At 28.1% G+C, this 19,160-nt stretch overlaps 2 protein-coding genes and 1 long non-coding RNA gene across 4 annotated transcripts; 1 reads left to right on the forward strand and 2 right to left on the reverse strand.

Annotated features, from left to right (window-relative positions):
• The first annotated feature begins 1,162 nt into the window (after positions 1 to 1,162).
• On the forward strand, positions 1,163 to 2,105 carry LOC149890672 (uncharacterized). The gene is made up of 2 exons (XR_016451344.1): positions 1,163 to 1,331; positions 1,420 to 2,105. It is a non-coding gene; the product is annotated as an uncharacterized LOC149890672 (long non-coding RNA).
• On the reverse strand, positions 2,034 to 4,411 carry LOC145180632 (zinc finger CCHC-type and RNA-binding motif-containing protein 1-like). The gene is made up of 6 exons (XM_090083537.1): positions 3,990 to 4,411; positions 3,814 to 3,842; positions 3,482 to 3,593; positions 3,242 to 3,349; positions 2,853 to 2,968; positions 2,034 to 2,607 (listed from the first exon to the last, which is right to left on the reverse strand). Exons 1-6 carry the CDS (start codon positions 4,071 to 4,073, stop codon positions 2,325 to 2,327), a joined length of 732 nt encoding a protein of 243 aa, XP_089939663.1. The 5' UTR covers positions 4,074 to 4,411; the 3' UTR covers positions 2,034 to 2,324.
• Positions 4,302 to 14,477, reverse strand: LOC145180629 (peroxisomal ATPase PEX1-like). Of its 2 annotated transcripts, none has more exons than XM_090083496.1 (7): positions 14,335 to 14,477; positions 13,902 to 14,045; positions 8,512 to 8,598; positions 7,430 to 7,544; positions 4,824 to 7,367; positions 4,603 to 4,697; positions 4,302 to 4,440 (listed from the first exon to the last, which is right to left on the reverse strand). In XM_090083496.1, exons 4-7 carry the CDS (start codon positions 7,532 to 7,534, stop codon positions 4,371 to 4,373), a joined length of 2,814 nt encoding a protein of 937 aa, XP_089939622.1. In that variant the 5' UTR covers positions 7,535 to 7,544; positions 8,512 to 8,598; positions 13,902 to 14,045; positions 14,335 to 14,477; the 3' UTR covers positions 4,302 to 4,370. The 2 variants fall into 2 exon arrangements, with proteins under 2 accessions (XP_089939622.1, XP_089939620.1); XM_090083494.1 differs by having other exon boundaries at positions 4,824 to 7,351; positions 14,335 to 14,474.
• Positions 14,478 to 19,160: the final 4,683 nt, after the last annotated feature.

The raw sequence follows: 19,160 nt of genomic DNA on the forward strand, positions 1-19,160 counted from the left end.
AACTGACTGTCATCTCTGACGCTACGCATTACGTTTACGTGGCCTATGGAAGGTTTAGCATCGAGGTGCTAAATACTTTATGATATTAAATACACATTCAAGCTTTAATAAACTCGCTTAAATAAATAAACTTAAGATACTAAAAATAAATCTTTAAAATTAAATAAAAATTGAATAAATTGGTATTTGAATTGTTTGTTCAAATAGTGGTACCTCATGTAACTGCGGTATTTCAGTACAAAGAGAGTTATTTCTTTTAGACACGTATAAGTGTCTTTTATAAGGAGAACATTTTCGTATAATTAGCAATATTTAATATAAAAAACTTGCGCATTGCATAATTGCATTTTTAAATGACATCATCTAAAATTACAAAATTTTTGAAAGGATGACGCAACAAGAGAAGGTAAATTCAAAGGAAATGCACTTTCGGGAAATTAATATAAAATAGTGCCACAAAAGAATTTTTTTTTAAAATAATTTATTCACTTTTTTTTTTTTTAAATTTCTCTCCTTAGAACTGAAGTTTTTTGAAGTCTTTTTTCCAATGATTTTTCACTTTTTTCGGCTGTAGAAAAACAAATATCTAACCCATCATTTATGAGGTTTGCCGTGCGTAATCTTCCACTATGGACAAAATTCTCCACTTACAAGCAAGCTTCTTATGATACGTGTAAGTAACAATTTAGGAGAACAAATTTTATAATATTTAGAGAACAAACTGGGAACACAACACTAAATACATTCAACATAATTTTACTGATTAGGATGATTTTCAGATACACACAATGGAACGTTTTCATTAGGAAATGATATGATTGGTTGAGCGAACGTCTGATTTTTATCAATAGTATTTTTGTAAAATATATCAATACCGGTGTCTCGGAACATGCCACAAAAATATTTTGCATCCGTCGCTTTTTTTTCATCTTTTTTCTTTGAGCTTAGTCACTGTCATTTATTTAAAATAAAAAGAGGATGTAGCTTGATCAAATATCAAAAACTATTATTTAAGCTGCATCCTGTTTCAATTATATCGCATTTCACGGAACAAAAATAAATTACCGAAATGTAATATCAACTACAAGGGAAATGAAACGAAAAAGAAAACCGTTCATAGGATCTTATCGGTCAGTATTGAGTTGTTAATTAAACTAAAAAAACCTAACAACAAAAAAAAACCCATCAAATTTCAAAACTACTGGTTGTTGCAAACCTGAGGTTTAGCACTAAAATATAACTCTGGAAAACTCAAACTTAAGTAAACCAAGAAAAACTGCTGTGTAAAAAGAAACAGTAAATTATTATAAAGTAGTACATTTTATGAAGAAGTATGGCTTTTCTTTTGGTTTATACTTACAAAAACGTTTTCTTTTTAAAACCTTATAACTCATTATTTTTATTTTATTATGGCTTTAGATTGGAGGAATATTGTTTTTTTATTATTTGAAATTGCGGCCTTTGGTCTCATTGAAATAAAAATTTTGGCCAATATTCTAAAACGTTTGGAGCGTCCCGACGCAAGCCACGAACTTGTTATGCAACTAAATTCACTTCAAACTAAAAAAGGAACCCTGTTCATATCCGATTCATTTTAGTCTTAGAAAAAAATATTTACCAATCTGCTGGGTTTTTTTTAACGAGATGGGCATCCATAAAACAACCTTGTACATTTTTAATGCACTCAGGATGCACTTAAGATGTCAATAAGCATATTTGGATTAAATGGTTCAGAGTAACGGCTCTTTTGAAGACGAGACATATTTTCAAGTGAGAGAATGTTTCCAAGTATTGGTCATAAAGGATTATTAAATGTAATTCAAGTGTATATCCGTTGAATGTATTCCGTATACTCAGAACTAAACCGAAGAGTTTTATTGGAAAGAGGAGTAGGCTACGCCAAGCTGATGTAGAATCATTGATGCTCAGAATCTTAACTATGATTGGATCAAAAAGGATATTTGAAAAATCTTAAAACTAAAAGAAAAGTCCATTTACAGAAACTTATTTTACCTCCGAAATGTAAAACCTGCTTTATCTTTTGTAAATATTTATTTATTTATTTTTACAAATGTTCGGAAAAAATAAAATAAAAGTGCTTGCAATGCTTATCTTTCAATCAAAGAAGAAATACTGGGTCCGACATATTCCTCAGTAATCTATTACAAACCTAACTTTCAAGATTTCTGACAAACAAATGATTCTCATTGTTGAAATCAACTCTTATCAACCGAAATAAGAAACAGGAGTAAACACTTTTTCACTTTTGGATTCCTAGGGAGTTATGGATTAGAATTTCCCTTAAAGTGATTTATTGAAGCATTTTAACCATCTTCAACTTCTTCTTCCTCGTCACTAAAATATGAAGATTTTTTAATTATTTTTTTCTTTACAATGATTGGCTCTTCATTTTCATGGGCAAAACTATTTTCGCCATCAAAGACGCGTTTCCGTTCATTACCCTGACTGAACGATGCCGACATAAGCGCTTCTTGTTCAATTGCATGACTTAAATTGTATTCAAATAATTCATCGTCATTTTCGACTGCTTGTTCTCCGAGTACACCATCTTCGTCATCTTCGTAATATTCTTGAAGAAGTTTTTTTCTAAAGCAAAGTTTTTTAAAAGATAATAGTAAATATTTACAACCACAGAACGAAGGAGATTTCAAAGAAAACTGAACTCTAGAGTTTATTTATTAAAAAAACTTTGCACAGCTTTCCATATTTATATATTTTTTTCCATATTTTTATCTTTAAGAAAGAAAGAGATTTTATTCAGCACAAGAAGCGTTTAGGTTACACATACCACGCTGTTTTAGCAAGAGAAGTATTTAAAAATTCATTCAAACCTTTTTTGATTCTCTATCAACTTGATTTTCTTCTTTTCCTTTTTTTCCTTTTTTTGGGGAGCTTCGCGTTCGCCAAGCAAATTTTTCGGACATTTATAACTTAGGTGACCTTCTTCCTAAAAAAAGCAGAATATTAACTTTGTAGGAACAGACTAATCGTATCTTTGTTATTAGAAATTAAAAGGGTGAAATAAAAACTTTCTACAAATAACATTTCGAGCAAGAGGGGGTGAAACCAGTCAAAAGTACTGTAAAAAGAACTTATTGAGGTAAACAAGACAAGCTCTTACGCCTTCAATTGACATCAAGAAATTAGGCAACATACAGTTTTTAATGAAAATGGATTCTGGTTTTGTTAAAAATTAAAGTTGTTGAAATGCAACACTTACACCACATTCATAGCAAGTGCTTTTATCTGGATACTCCTTTTTCTTGATAAATTCTGCTGCTCTGCCGTTGTCTTTTGCAATCACGCATTTTATCTTTCGCTCAAACAACTTAAAATTACTATTAAATTAACATTTTCAATTTTTTTTTAGATACGTTTGTGAGGCCAGAGATATAGAACAGTGCTAACTATAACTACTAGTGTGAAAAAAAAAAAATTTTTTTTTTTAAATATTCAAAACCTGTTTTTGGTTCACTTCTTTGCAGGCATCAATAGCGGAGCCGCGTTCAATAAACTGAACAAATGCCACGCCTTTGCTTTCTCGACTAACACGATCTCGCAATACTGTAACTCTGAACGAGAAATAATTAAGCAAATTTAAAATCCCGTCTTAAAAGATTAAAAATGTAATCGCATTTTTAGTTGAAAACAATCACACCAATTACTAGAACCAAATAATGCAATTTCAAGCCGCAATTCGATTTTGTTTACGTTGTTAAGAAGCAAATTGAGCCAAATACCATACGAAAATAGCGATTATTTTGTGACATGAAAAAAGCCAAAAAAGCTTACTTAGCAATCCTTCCGAACTTTTCAAAAACCTAATTAAGAAAATAAATAGAAGTAATTAAAGATTGTTAAAAGAAAAAACTAAAGAAAAGTATATGGAAAAGCATTTAAATATTTTTTATTCAATACATACGAAAATCAATGATCAACTCATTAAATTCGACTGTCAAGTTTTTTACCTTGTGAATATCGTTATTGGTCAACGAAAATGGTAAATTTCCAACATAAACAGTGCTTTTGCTGGGTGCCAATCCCCCACTCATTTTTGTACTTAGCAATAATAAAAAGATAGAACTAATGTAAAAAAAAAAAAAAAAAAAGAAAGAAAAATTTGATAAAAATATGTAAAAGCATGAACATTTAAAACGATTTTATTGGAAACATAATTTTTGTTAAATGTTTTTTTTGGAACAGTATTTAATATAAACTGTGAGATGAGATTTAAAATGAAAAAAGATTTAAATTGTTACAACATTAAGTAAAATACAAAGAAAAATATTTGAAATATATTTGAAAATACAACATTGTACAAAATACTAGGTTGTTATATTAAGAACTGCTCAAGCCAATGTAACTTTTTGCTCTACTGTTGTAGCGTAAGCTGAACGAGAAGATTGGTAGTCAGTAAATCTAAAAAGATGGTAGCATTTAAAATGTAATAAAGAACGTTTTGCCACTTTCCCTACTTTCTCTATTTTACAAGCGATTTTAAAAATGTTTGATTTTTTCAATAATTTTAAATTATCACTAATAATCTAACAAAACAATATTTAAAAAATCAATCCTACACACATGTCATTATACTTTTGTCGCTCATCAGAACTGACTGAAGGTTTCATTGATTTTAATGCGTCTATTATGTCACCATGGGTTAATATGGCATCATTCTATATTTTAAAAAATCAAACAGGAATTCATCATTACTTTTTTTACTAAAGAATGTTTGACAAAAATTATAGGCTTCAATAAAAACTATTGAATGTTGTATATAAAGTGCATAATATAAATATTACCTCATGAAAATGGCATTTGTGTATGCTTCCTACTTGAGCATTATACAGTAAAGCTTTTAAATCTGCACCAGAAAAATGTTCTGTCATTTTGGCAAGCTCATTTACATTAATGTCACCATGTAATTTCATTTGTTGCAGATGTATCTGAAGAATATCTTCACGCTCTTTTAGATTAGGTAGAGGACAGAGCAAACTTTTATCAAACCGACCAGGTCGTAATAGAGCAGGATCAATGAGATCTGGCCTAGAAGAAGCAGCTAAAACATACACTCCTTGAAAACTTTCAACCCCATCAAGTTGGGTTAACAGCTGATTAACAACTCGATCAGTCACACCTGTATTGTCATGCCCTCTCCTTGGAGCCAAAGAATCGATTTCATCAAAAAAAATAATACATGGCTGAGCACGACGTGCTCTGGCAAAAACATCTCTAACATTATTTTCACTACTTCCAACATACTTACTCAGTAGTTCAGGCCCTTTTACGCTAATAAAATTTAAGTGAGACTCAAATGCTACAGCGCTTGCTAACATTGTCTTAGCAGTTCCAGGAGGTCCAATTAACAGTAAACCTGAAGTCAATTTAATTGGACATGATTTGAATAGGTCAGGATAAAGAACAGGCCATAACAATGTTTCTTTTAATGTTTTTTTGACAGAATCTAAACCGCCAATATCTGCCCAACTTACTTGTTTAGGTTTGTGAAGCTGAACAGCATGAAGTGAACATGATTTGAAATTGTCAAGCCATATGTTGATATCTTCAGATTTTAAAACAATTTTTGTTCCATTGCATTTGTTGTTATAATCACTGTCTAATAATTTACTGTATATAATACGTTTACAAAGAATAGTATAATCTTTAGGATTGCTACCATTTAGTTTTTGTTTCAAATTCAAGATAAAAGAATCAGTAAAATCAAGTTGGACTTCACAATTCATGGCTTTCCCAACGCTTCGAAGTATATTTTTAAAACAATCAAAATCTGAACTTGTTTGTTCCTGAATATTGATGTATTTTGAAAACAGGTGATTATTTGTTTCTGGGAGCAAACTTTTGTGAAGGCTCTCAATACACGCACATGTTGCAATCACAAAAATGCTTTTTTGCTCAAAAGCAATTCTCTCAATAATACCCTGAAAAATTTCTGCCAGATGCTGACTACGTAAACTGGCTGCAACACCTTCTTCCATCAAATCAACATTAGGAATTATTTCATTTAGGTCATCAAAAACAAGTAAAGCTGGTTGACTTTGGACAGCCTTTGAATATGCACTCTCCCAAAACTCGCGAATGGAATCAATTTTTTTGCCACGCAATAAAATACACTCAATACAAATAGTTCGATAACAAAATGGGATTTTTAAGAAAGAGCTTGTTATTGAGTTTAAAACAAAAGTTTTTCCACACCCTGTTGATGAAGATTCTCCATTTCCATAGAGCAACACAGCTTTAGTAGTACAAATTAAATTATGTCTCTTAGAACATTCATCATTTTCATTAATAGTAAAATATACTTGAAGTTGATTAACAACTTTATTGGCAATGGCATTGTTAAAAAGTAAACCCACCTCATGTAAATTTTGAAGAGGAATTTCTTTCTCATTATCGTCAACTGCAATAAATATACTATTTAATTTACACTTATCAATTAAACAACATACATTGTTTAAAATGCCAATGATCTCAACAACTACTTGGATATATCCATTGACATTAAAAGTCAGAAGTGTGCCTTGATTCATTACAATGGATTCAGATACTACAGATTCAGTCAAATATGCACAAAACCTGTTTTTAACTTTTTCTTTGATATCACATTCTAAAGGATTAGTATGTAACACAAAACCTTTTGGGTATGAGATATCTTCATGGTAACAATTAATTTCCACAAAAGATCCGCTTGCTATTTGCAGTTGATGCAGCAACAACGGGTGAACAAATAAAGTAATGTTGTTTGTGTTTTGGAAAACAGTGTTCCAAATTTGTTTTGGTAAAAATTTAACTTTGACAACAATTTTAATTTGCTCTTTTACATTTTGTTCTTTGAGAGATAGCTCAATTAAAAAGTCTGCAGCTTTCACAGCACAATAAGTCTTTTGAAAGAAAAAAATTGTCTCACTTGCTAAAACTGTGTATAAAGGAAACTGCATTTTTTCAAGACCATCATCCAACAACTTGCAATCAAGCATAAAAGGTAATGAATCAATTGCTTGAAGACAAACATTAGCAAAAACATGATTGCAGCATGATAGCACCTGTGGTTTTTGTTGATCTGAACTTATCTCAGTTTGCTTTATTTTATATCTCTCTAGACCAAACAGACTCATTATGCAGTTCATAAACAACTTCTCTGATGAACAAATGCTTACACTAGTAACCTGCTTCATTGTTTTAGCTGTGTTAGTTTTTTGTTTGCTGAGCTTGCTTGCACAACTGAATGGACTGATAGTTGAGTCATTCGGTAATAAATGCACTTCTGTATTCTCTTGAAGACGAACAATGCAACCAGATGGATCAGTAGCTTCTAAAAAAAGAGATAACTAACAAGAAGAAAAAAATCATGAAGTTAATATAAGATTTTATGCTACTTACAATAACTCACCAACTGAAACAGGGAAAGAGTTTTGCATTGATACATGAACCAAGAAAACCATTCCCAATCTGACCAAAGAAATTTGATTAAGTAATTCAGTTTCAATGAGCGCATGGTTTAATTCCTAAAAAAAAAATCCACTTAAATCTGATTCCTTAAAAAAAATGTTAAGAAGTCCTTTTCCTTTAATATTTATTCTAATAACTGTTTTGGTTTTAAACAGTTTTTTAGACTAAAGCATGTTTAAAGCTAAGCATAATCATTGGAAACTTAATGACTTGGTAATAATGCATGATGCATTTACTTGGTTTTTCATGGTGCATTGGTTTTATTAGAATCATTTCTTAAAAAATTTTTTATAAACAAAACATTTAGATGGAATGAACCATACTAGTTAAATTGATCATGGCTGCCAACTTTTCTAATTGTGGAGAAATACTTAACTTTAACTAGATATATTAAAACCCTTTTTTTATTTTTTCTTTAAGTAAAAAACAACAAAACTTTAATATCAATAAATATATCAAAATCTATTTAAATGTAGTGAATGTGCAGCAATAACAAAACGATTCAAGCTGCACACAAATTTAACTTTAACAAAAAATATCAACAAAATCTTTTAGGCTTTTAAAAAATCTTTTTTTTTTTCTTTTAAACATGAAAACCCATCTGGAAAAATCAAAATAATTTTTGAAGACAGATATATGGAAAATCTTATTTTATAAATGAAACTAAATCTGTACACAGACTTGAAAACAAACATATAAACTGCTTCAACTAAAATGAGAACTGGATAAGACTCTAGACGTCTCACATTCCAAAATCTAAGTATAACTTAAAATTCAACTTTATCAAAATTAACTTTGCAAGTGATCACATGATTTAGCACATGATTTAGCATTTCTACTGCAAATAAAATTAAAAAACTATCATCAATGCATTCATAAATTAGAGGGTTAAGTTTAGAGGGAAAATCTTTCATAAATCTATCAAAATCTTAAAGAAGTTTTTCTGTTCAGTACATCTTGCTGTTAGACATAATATAGTTTTTAGGTATATGAAATAGGTTTATAATTTTTATAATAATTTACCATTATCTCCCAATCTTTTTTTTCAAGGGGACAGAGGGAGATCATTGATGCTGGAAAAACTTTTTCAAAAAAGACAGAGACTGTAACCTAAAAAAATAAATAAAACATTATAAAAGACATTTTAATTTTGCACCATTTTAAATTTAACACCATGTGTCTTTCTGATGCATTAACATACTTTCTGTGTATACTGGTGTATAAGTCAATCCAGTGTACAAGTTAACAATTTTTATCTGAGTAGTTTAACTTTTAGTTATCAAAAGATGACAAGCTTTGTATGTCTTTAGATGTTCTTTAAAGATGTAAACAATAATTTTCTTGAACTTAACTAAAAAAAAAAAACATTTTTTATAAAAATTTTTGCAAATTTTCTTTTGGTACCAAAGCCATTCAAATAATCATCAGCACTCACTTTGACACCAAATGATATTTATTTGCCATAAATTATAAAAAAAAGTCTGGTTATTGTTATTGTTGCTACCATCAAAAGTACTTTCATCTTATAAAACCATTTTCTGTGTATTTTAAACATGATTTTTAAACTATTTCTTCAGATATTATCTACTTGTAATTTCAAAGTTCACAATGTCATTTCCCAAGTGGGGTAAACATAACAAACTAAATCTGTAAATTGGTGCTAATAAAACATGAGGATTTTTTGCATCTTGGTTAAATGGTTGATTTTCTTCCCATCCCAGGTCTTAATACTCAAGGAAAGAAAGTGGAGCTCATAGGATATGTAGCAAATTAATCCCAATTGTAACATCTTCAGAAGAAAAATAGGCTAACTTAAAAAAAAAACTTAAAAAATAGGTTAATTTAAAAAAGATATGACAATTTATTTTAAATATATGAGAAATTTTCAATTGAATCATCAAAAAAAATCATGCATCAGAAAGAGCCAAAGATCATTTGAGTTAATGCTTTATATAAAATGATTTTATCAAAATTAGAGCAAAAAAAGGCAAATAAAAACCAAAATCAAAATGTGAGCTAAGAACATTTCTGCGTTATACTGTTTTTATAAGTATAGAAATCAGTCTGTCTAAAATAACCTACCATTATATTGAATACTACAAACTAAAATTTACTATTGCTAAAAACAATATATTGTATAGATTTTACAAAGTTATTTTTACTTTTTTCTTTGTTTACTTTGTTGTTTTTTTTTTATTATTATTTTATTATATATTTTTATTATTTTTTTAATTATTTATTATTATTATTATTATTATTATTATTATTATTATTATTATTATTATTATTATTATTATTATTATTATTATTATTATTATTTTATTTTTTTTCTTCAATTTCAAATATACTATAAGTTTAAGAGTTTTTTTTTTATTTTTCTTGAAAGCAGATTACTAAAATCAGTCTGGTTTTTATGCTGCAAAATATTTTCTCTTAATTTGTTTTTAAAATTGTTTAGTACCTTTATATAAACTTTAAAGTTAATTCATTAAAATTTTTAATCATTACCATGGACAATAAGGATGAGACAATAAACAACACATATGTAAAGAGTACCAAAACACAAAACATAAGAAAAAATTTTTTTTTAAATTTTGTTCTGTCTTCTAGATCAAAAGTTGTCAAATATCAGAAATAAGGACAAGAGTTCAAGAAGAGCGGTAATGTAAAATATGATACTATCACTAATTACATAAAGATTTAAAAACTCTTATCTGCCATTACTTGTTCATATGGACTTAGTAACTTTAAAAATCTAGATTTGAGAACAATTATGGACAACACTTGCTTTTACACCATAAACTGGAGTTACCAACAAAATTGAATGATTGGATTTAAACAAACCAAAAATTTTGATAGTATTGTGATGTTTATACTCACTCTATAGCAAACAATCAACTTCTATAGAGCAGCCATTTCAGAAGAAAATTTCAAAGAAGCCAATAATTAAATTTGTCTTTTCGGTGATTATTTTTTGAAACATTCAGGATGTTTTTTAAAATTGTACTTTTGAAAGCCAAGTTATCAAGAGTCAGTTTTTTATATAATGTAGTATACTCTTTAGAGTTTTTTCCAGTATCTCATTGTTAAGGTTTTACAAGTGACATGTTCAAAAAGAGTTTTAAAGATCTCTGCATTTATAAATCTGAATAAATCCCATTCAAGTGTAATTGTTCTCAAATTTTTATAAAGGAGAAACAATCATTATTTTTTGCTTTTGAGGTTTCATTTCTATAGATACTTTACATTGGATTGGATAATTTCCATTTGATAAACCTGAAACTATATAATACAGGCAAAAATTAGTGTGAATTAACAACAATCAAAATTTTGCATAAAGGTCATCATCATTGTAATCACTTTTTATTGCATGAGTTCTCTACACATTTAGTACCGTAAAAGTGTCTAACTTTGTACAACCGCTTGTGACTTTGCACAACGATGTTAAAGAAGTTTTACTTTCTAGCAACTAAAAATTTGAAATACAAATGCAATCACTTTAGAAGCCAACAATTTGTTCTAGCATCAATACAAAACTCATGAAAAATAGTTTTATAAACCTGATTTGTGGCAACACAAGTCATTTTGTCTAAACAAAGAAATGGAAAACAAAAATTATTTCTTACAACTTTTACATGTGGAGCAGATCAGAATTGAACTCAAAAGTGATTAAACTGCATAAATTGTTTATTTTGGTATTAGTTTGAAGTATTAAACCTATTGTCAATATTAAAAAAATTACAGTTTAACAATCATGTAAAAAAAGTACTTTTTTGGTAGAAATTGGGGTAACTTTGCACAATGTTTAAAGTTACCACAAATGTCATCGTTCATCCAAAAGTGATACTTTCTAAAACTTCATGCTAATACTTTATATAAGAAGAGTTTTTTCATACTTTATTATAGCTTTAACTAAATTCTTGGGTAACTCAGGATCAAATTAAATTAATAGCAATATTTTTTGCAGATGTAAAGTGATTAAAAAAGGAGGTTAAGAGTAAAAAAGCTAACAAATAAATTTGTGCCAAACTTAAAAAAATCATGAGAAAATGCTAAAGAAGAATTTCTAAAAGAATATAATCAACATCTTTCCAAAACCATACAAAAAGTTTCACCAGACAACATATACAACTATGACAAAACAAATATAACTGATTACTTGACCATAAAAACGCTTGGTAAAGAGAGGCAGTAAGTAACCCACAAGTATTTTCATAATGATATTAGGTAATTCAGCAGGTGAAATTTTATCATCATTTGTTCTTTAAAAAGGTTACTAATCTATGGTTGACAAAATAAGTAGAAGGTCCTAAAGGAGTCAGATACATCAGCACTAAAAGTGGATGGTTTGATGCAGTAACTTTTGAAGAGTGGTTTTTTTCTATAGTATTACCTTCTTTAAAAGAGAAGTTAGGAGGACAAGAGTTAAAGCTCTGTTTGTCAAATCCTCTCACATCTCTCCAAACTTTATTGAAGCATATGAAGAAAAGCAAGGCTGTGAAAAAAGGCAAGACTGAATTAGAACTCTAATGGGTCTTTTGAACTCTGTTTTGCTAATTTTTATTTTTTATGTAAAAAAAAAAAAGTATGTCTTTATTTCTTTTGAGTTTTTCCTCATTCAAAAGAACTTATTTTGGGTGTTTTGTGTTTTTAATAAGGTTGTGTTCAGTATTTTTTTTTATCATAACATGTTATATTCTTAATAAACCAAAATAGTACTAAAATTAATCTTTTGTTTTTAATTAAACTTGCCTTAGAATTATTAGTCCTTCATAAAGTAATAAAAAAGAGGCTACTTTGCACAAACCCTATGCATATCATAAAGCTATTCTAATTTTGTTAATGCTGTGCAAAGTTACCCAGACCCCTGGATAACTTTGCACATTTTTTAAACAACCTTGAAAAACTACTTCTTAATTTGTAAAAACAAATTTATCAATTATTATATTTTAATATTAAATTCTAAATTCTATTTTGACTATTACATAATCAAAATAGAATTTAGATCCTAAATAAATGATTTGTGAGTTTACATAAATATAATATAAGTTTAAAGCAGATTTTAATAGATAAAAATTACAAATAAGTCGAATTTTTGTGCAAAGTAAGACACTTTTAAGGTACATAAAAAAAGCTATTACTTTTTTTTCAATTTTTTTAAATATGTTATCTTCTTCACTACTTTGACTGAATTATTTTATCTTTTTGTTTTTATTACATGTTAAAATGAGATCAAACTAAAATATATTTTAGGCTAACAAACTAAAATATATTTTAGGCTAACAAACTAAAATATCTTTTAGGCTAACAAACTAAAATATATTTTAGGCTAACAAACTAAAATATCTTTTAGGCTAACAAACTAAAATATATTTTAGGCTAACAAACTAAAATATCTTTTAGGCTAACAAACTAAAATATATTTTAGGCTATAAAACTAAAATATATTTTAGGCTAACAAACTAAAATATCTTTTAGGCTAACAAACTAAAATATCTTTTAGGCTAACAAACTAAAATATCTTTTAGGCTAACAAACTAAAATATATTTTAGGCTATCAAACTAAAATATATTTTAGGCTAACAAACTAAAATATATTTTAGGCTAAATTTATCGACGGAATAAAGAACTTGTTACCCTACTCATTTGATACCTGGCAGTATTTTACTGCATTAAAACCTTTTTAAAGTTTATTGTACAATTTTTAATGTATGTATATTTATAATTGTTTTAAATATTTCAGGATTGCATAAAATGCAGCCTTGAAATATTTAAAACAATTATAAATATACATACATTAAAAATTGTACAATAAACTTTAAAAAGGTTTTAATGAAAAAAATTTTTTTTATATATATACGTGTAACAACTTTATGCCAGACTTAAAGTTGATTTACTTTAAGATCAAAACTAAATTTTGCACCAACCCTTGTTTAATTTGTTTGAATACAAGATATAGGAAATATTAAAGAAGCACAACTTTCAAAAGAGGATTTTATACATTATTTTTTGAACTAATGTTAAGTGTTTTACCCTCTGATGATTACAAGCTAAAGTTTTATTGATTAAACATCAATAAAACTTATCTATCAGATACTAAAATGTGCAGTATTTGAGCTTAGTTAACTCCTAAATTCATTTTGTTTTAAATTTAGCAGTAATAAATGCACTTTCTTTACAATGTGACAAAATATTTTATAGAAACTTTTTTTAAACTTTAAAAATTTCATAATTCTAACCATTGAAGTTAATTGTGATCAATGTGTAAGAAAATGTCTTGTCTAGTGAATATTTTTTTTTTTAATTATAACCCTCTGGCTGATTCAATACTTTGATTCAAATATCAGTGATATATCTTCTTTGTAATTCTGAAATTTTTGACCATTTTGACAAAACAACATTTATAAATCAACCTTGTGGTTTTCTCCCCAACCCAATAAAGAGGAAAGTTGAGTATCCATTTCGATAAAAGGATCACCATCATCTTCTAGCAACTTTCCTGACCATGTAGAAATAAAGTCTTTCTGTTCATCTTTGATCAATAATGGAGCATCAATCTAAAACGAATTCAAACTTGATTAAAATATACAGGCAAAAATTCTTGTATTTTTCTGGACATCCAAATTATATCTGCAAAACTGCATTAAATATATCTTGAGTCTAAGCAGGTATCCATGCTCAGTAAAATAGTGTGTTTGTGCGTACTATTTTAATCATGTGCTGTTGTGACTCTTGTAACTGTTTTATAAGATTGTTTTTTTTTTGTTTTTTTTTTTCACAAAACAATATAAACATGAGCACAAAAAAATAAAGATAAATTTTTTTAAATATAGGTTAAACATTTACTGAGGTTTTTCCATTTGTCCATTCATTTTGGAGTAAATCAATGAGGGTTTTTGATAAGTTAACAAAATTACTTTTACTCTGTACAAACTTTATCTTTGACAAGATTTTCATGTTTTCTGAAAAACAAAAATAGTTAAAAATTAACATACATACATTAATATAAATTTTTAAATTATTGAAATATGTAAAGTGTTTGTGTAACATTGAGCAAGTAATAAATTTAATTTGGCAAACTCATCATAACATTTTTTATAAGAGAAACAAAATGTATAAGCTTAAAGAAACAAGTGGTCCTGCTTTTTTTGTTTGTTTACATGTTTTAAGTTTTTTTTAAATATATTTTAATTTAAAACAGAAGAACATAAAGAGAATAATACTAAATTATAAATAAATATTGAACAATATTAAAGTAAGCAACATAGTGTATTCTAGAAATATAATCAAGTTGACGAAAGAATGCTGAGAAAACCTTTTATTAAAGTAACTTTGGAAGCAAGTTAAGTTGACTTTTAGCAAATTTTAAAAAATATAAATTCCCGTTTACTTGAATACAGCTTTATACAAAACTTAAAACTAAATAATAAATTTATTTTTATAAAAATCTAAAGATCAATATTTATAAAATTGTTTTGGTTAGTTTATTATCGTAAAAGACTCTTAAATATTTCTAATGTATTGTAGGCCTTAACTTAAAATTTTTATTTTACAGAATTAGGGGCCAAAAACCAGCGAGCCCTCGCACAATGACTCAGGATGTTCAAAAACCGGCGAAAACAATAAAATTTGATAAAAATTGTAAATAAACATTTTACATCTTAAATAATAGTTTTTTGGGTCAAAGAATTGAAATTTTTTTAATTAATATATTTTTAACGCGCACCTTTGACGCGCAAATTGCGTGCATCCGCGTTCACGCGCGCGTAAGGTTAGGCTGCACGCATAAAAAATCATTTTAATTAAAGTTTTAGAATTTTCAAGCTAATACAAAATAGCTTGGTACATTACTCTACTTAATATTTGCATAACAATAGTTTTTAAAGGATTTTGCTAGATAAAAATTTTTTTTTTTTCAGATTTATTATATTTATTTCATTATTTATCTTACAATCATTTCAATAAATTCATTTGGTAATGGTTTTCCAAGATACTTTTTATGTTTTCTAAAATCTGTTATCTATTTATTCAAATTCATCAATACATCCTCAGAGCATACCACAATTTGCAAAATTAGTTTATGTAATATGAAAGCACTATGCAGTAGCAGTTTGTGAAGAGTAAGAGGCAGTATAAATCTGATTCGTCGTTGTTAATGGGCTACTTACAAGATATGGTTATGAGAATGTTGTCTTATGATCAAAATCAGCGTAATTTCAGAAAAAACCTCATGATTTTTAAATGCTTCAGGCAGAATTACCATCATTTAATTCAGCTGCTACTATTGGTATTGTTACACCATCTAAATAAGCACAGCTTTAGCAATATGAATGGTAGCAACTGAAATCAGAGAAAAGCAAAAAATTTTTAGGATAGTATTTAACTTTTTTGTACTAAAATGTCGCGCAAAGGGGATAAATTTGGGTCTAAGGGCTAAGTTTTTGACCATTTAACATTGTTTATCGCCGAGGTCAGTATTCACTTTTAAATCAAGAGCTTGCTTTACACTCATTTTTAAAGGAAAGGTTTTATCCTAAGTGTATTTAACTTTTTCGAATTTTCTGTAAAACATTTGACTTTTTAAAAAGATGCACTTCTTGCAGAGACTAAAAATAGAACAATGATGTTCAACATCTGGTTCAACACGTGTTTCTTTTTTTTTTCTCTTTTGCTTTGCTCTTCAAGGATCTCCCATTATTTAAGGGACTTTCCGGAAAAAAAATGGGTACTTTTATTGGTCATAAGATTTCCTTAAAGCCATTGATATTCTTTTTATATAAATGTATCAAAATTTGTACTAAATTATTTTAGTTTTTAGTTTTTTCTTCACCTTTGAAGTAAGTATAGCTACAGTAATCTTTACTTTCTTTATGTTTTCTTTGCTCATTTCTTCAGTTCTCTTTGATTTTGTTAGGTAAATCCTTCCATAATCGTAATTTACCCACTCCTAATTCACGTATATTCAAGATAGGATCTAATCTTTTCATTGTTATTGTTTTTAAGAACCGCCAATTAAATAAAATCATTAATATATATAGAAACATTTTTTAATAGTTTATGTAACTTTTCACTTTACACTGTTTAACTTTTAATATTATTATTGTTTTGACGATTATCACATTAAGTATCCTAAAATATTTATGTAAATGATTTTACTTGTATATTACAGGAATATATATTGTATATGTATATCAATATAAATGTATATTACTGAAGTTATTGAGTAAAGCTATTACAAATATGTAGTATTTATCGAATAATAAATCATTTTTCAAAGTTAACAATAAATATTATAACAAACTTCCAAGTAGCATATGATGATAAAACTATGTTTCTTAAAAATATATTTGGTATATTAAACAAGTATAAAATTCAAATTCAAGAAATACAAATGTCAATGAGCCCAAACAAGCCTTGTTTTCCGACATTTTCATTTGTTTTGATATAAAAAACTACTGTTAAAAAATGGCGAAAAACAAGGTTTTTATGGATTTATTGACATTTGTATTTCTACAATAATTTCCTATACCGCAGGTGACCGCCGCAATCTCTTTATATTCTAAAAGTAAAAATATTCATTACCTGAAAAAAATTCATACCTTCTTGGAATTGGGTAGAACATTTTTTCAGTGGTATTTAAAACAAAAAAATATGTTTAAGTTATATTTTATATTAGAAAATTCTTCTAGTTTGAACAAAAAAAATCAGATTGCAGTTTTTTTTTCAATATCTTTGAAAATAACATTGAAGTTTTTAACTTCTTTTAACCATAAAATATAAAATGTAAGCTTTACGAAAAAAATGTTTTTACTTTTTAAATAAATAATTATTGTAATTTAATATTATTAAAAAAAGGACACTATATTTACAAAAAAGTTGTGAGGGGTTTATTGCCATTTTTTGCTGTTGTTTTGAGTCACTGTGCCTCGTTAGGAGGATAAAATAGAAAAATTTATTTTTGATTTACGGTTTTTCCGTTGATAATAAACTTATAGAAATACCCGATTTTTTTTTTATAGCGACCAATTATTTCAGCTTTAAAATTGTAGCCTGTTTGTTTATTCTTATTGGTGCAAAGGTGTTTTTAATCCAGAATGTAATAAAATTTGTTTCTTCTGCACCATTTTCTTTTACCCTCAATTGGCACCTTAAAATCAATATCAATATCAATATATTTCATGTTAAGGATGTTATAAAAAAACACAGGTCATTGCAAATAGTAATTCACTAATAAAAGCAATGACCCAAATAAGATAAAGAAAAGACAAGAGAAAAACTAAACTAGTCACATAATAAAAGTAAAACTTTACAAAAATTTATAAGTAACACTTATAAAACAGACTTTTAAAAGAATTAAAATGTAGGTCAAATAGTTATTATAATGCATTCACATACATGGCCGCCGAGAGGGGGGTAGGTGGATTGGGAAGATTCCCGGGGCCCCGTGTCTGTAAAAATAATTTTTTAAAATAATTTTTGAAAGATTTAAGTAGTTTTGAATTTTAAAAGATTTTATTAACTTTCATTTTTAGTTTTCAATGACCAGAGCACGCTTCTATTGGTCCTGGGTATGTAATTGATCATAATGAGGGCCCCTTAAGAAAACTTCCCCAGGGCCCAAAATTTCTCTCGGTGACTATGTTCGCATATACATACATATATACACATATACAAAAATAAGAAATTATAAAATGTACATAAACATAAAGAAAATAGCTATAGAGGTAAAGAATAAAGGTAAGCGTTAGAAAAGCTTGGTAGTGAATAGAAAAAAAAACTCTTGCCTGCAAAGTTTGCATCAATTTGGTGTACCCCATAGTCCTATACTTGGGGGAGTTCAGGAAAGACACTATTGACATCACTGGCCTAACTGTAGATGGAATATTTCAACATTTTGCTGAGTGGAATTATGTTACTTTATAGGCTTTAGTGGGGCAAGAATTAAGCAGTCATTAACACAGTTATTCAGAGTTTTTATATTTTTTTAGCTTATAAGAAAAAGAATTGTGATAAATATTTGATGCATGTACTTTCCCATATCCCCATAAGTGGATAACAACATATGAGAATACCCAGCGCAATGCACTAGGTATTTCAGCTAAAGAATATTGCAAAGGATCGTAAAACCTGTAGAACTAATTGATTCTCTGATGAGAATTATCTGGTTTCTTAAAAACAATGCCACTTGAGTTTGTCTGGTCATCGGCAATGAGAATGGCAACCTCTTTTATTGTTGGTGCATTGAAACGGCCAGGATGCTTCGCCAACAAGAACTTTGTCAGCTTTTATTATGAGCTTGTGATTATCAGTAGGCATCATGTCAATTTCTGCCTTGAACAAACCCGACCCGAGAACTCGGGGGTACCCGTAGACGGACAATTTTACTAAGTTTAGGTATCCGATATCCTAGTCTTTGTGACGGGTATTACCCGATATAAACTACCCGAAGTATTAGCCGTAGAAGTACACTGTAAAAAATATCATGGCAAATTGTCTAATAAAATTGCCATGTCACGAAGCCCGATTTAACGCGCGACATCAAGGAATTAAACTGTCACACGACTTTTAGATAATAAGTTTGGGGTGACATTTATAGTTAAAGTAGTCACGCGACTTTTATCAATTAAGTATAGCGTGACATTTAAATTTTTTATTTGTCACAGGACATCTAA

This window comes from Hydra viridissima, unplaced genomic scaffold, assembly GCF_058129835.1.
Source record: "Hydra viridissima isolate aposymbiotic clone 2 unplaced genomic scaffold, HvirCarnegie_v1 scaffold_3, whole genome shotgun sequence".
NCBI classification, from domain to species: domain Eukaryota; kingdom Metazoa; phylum Cnidaria; class Hydrozoa; order Anthoathecata; family Hydridae; genus Hydra; species Hydra viridissima.

What these genes read in the sequence shown, in the direction of transcription:
- LOC145180632 (XM_090083537.1), bottom strand. Translation starts at nt 4,073, where the DNA reads ATGAGTGGGGGATTGGCACCCAGCAAAAGCACTGTTTATGTTGGAAAT. An exon ending in CCAATAACGATATTCACAAG is followed by an intron (nt 3,843 to 3,989) that starts GTAAAAAACTTG and finishes TTTCTTAATTAG; the next exon opens with GTTTTTGAAAAGTTCGGAAG. An exon ending in GCACTTGCTATGAATGTGGT is followed by an intron (nt 2,969 to 3,241) that starts GTAAGTGTTGCA and finishes TGCTTTTTTTAG; the next exon opens with GAAGAAGGTCACCTAAGTTA.
- LOC145180629 (XM_090083494.1), bottom strand. Translation starts at nt 14,445, where the DNA reads ATGAAAATCTTGTCAAAGATAAAGTTTGTACAGAGTAAAAGTAATTTT. An exon ending in GGACAAATGGAAAAACCTCA is followed by an intron (nt 14,046 to 14,334) that starts GTAAATGTTTAA and finishes AATTCGTTTTAG; the next exon opens with ATTGATGCTCCATTATTGAT. An exon ending in ACAAATGCCATTTTCATGAG is followed by an intron (nt 4,698 to 4,823) that starts GTAATATTTATA and finishes TTTAAAATATAG; the next exon opens with AATGATGCCATATTAACCCA.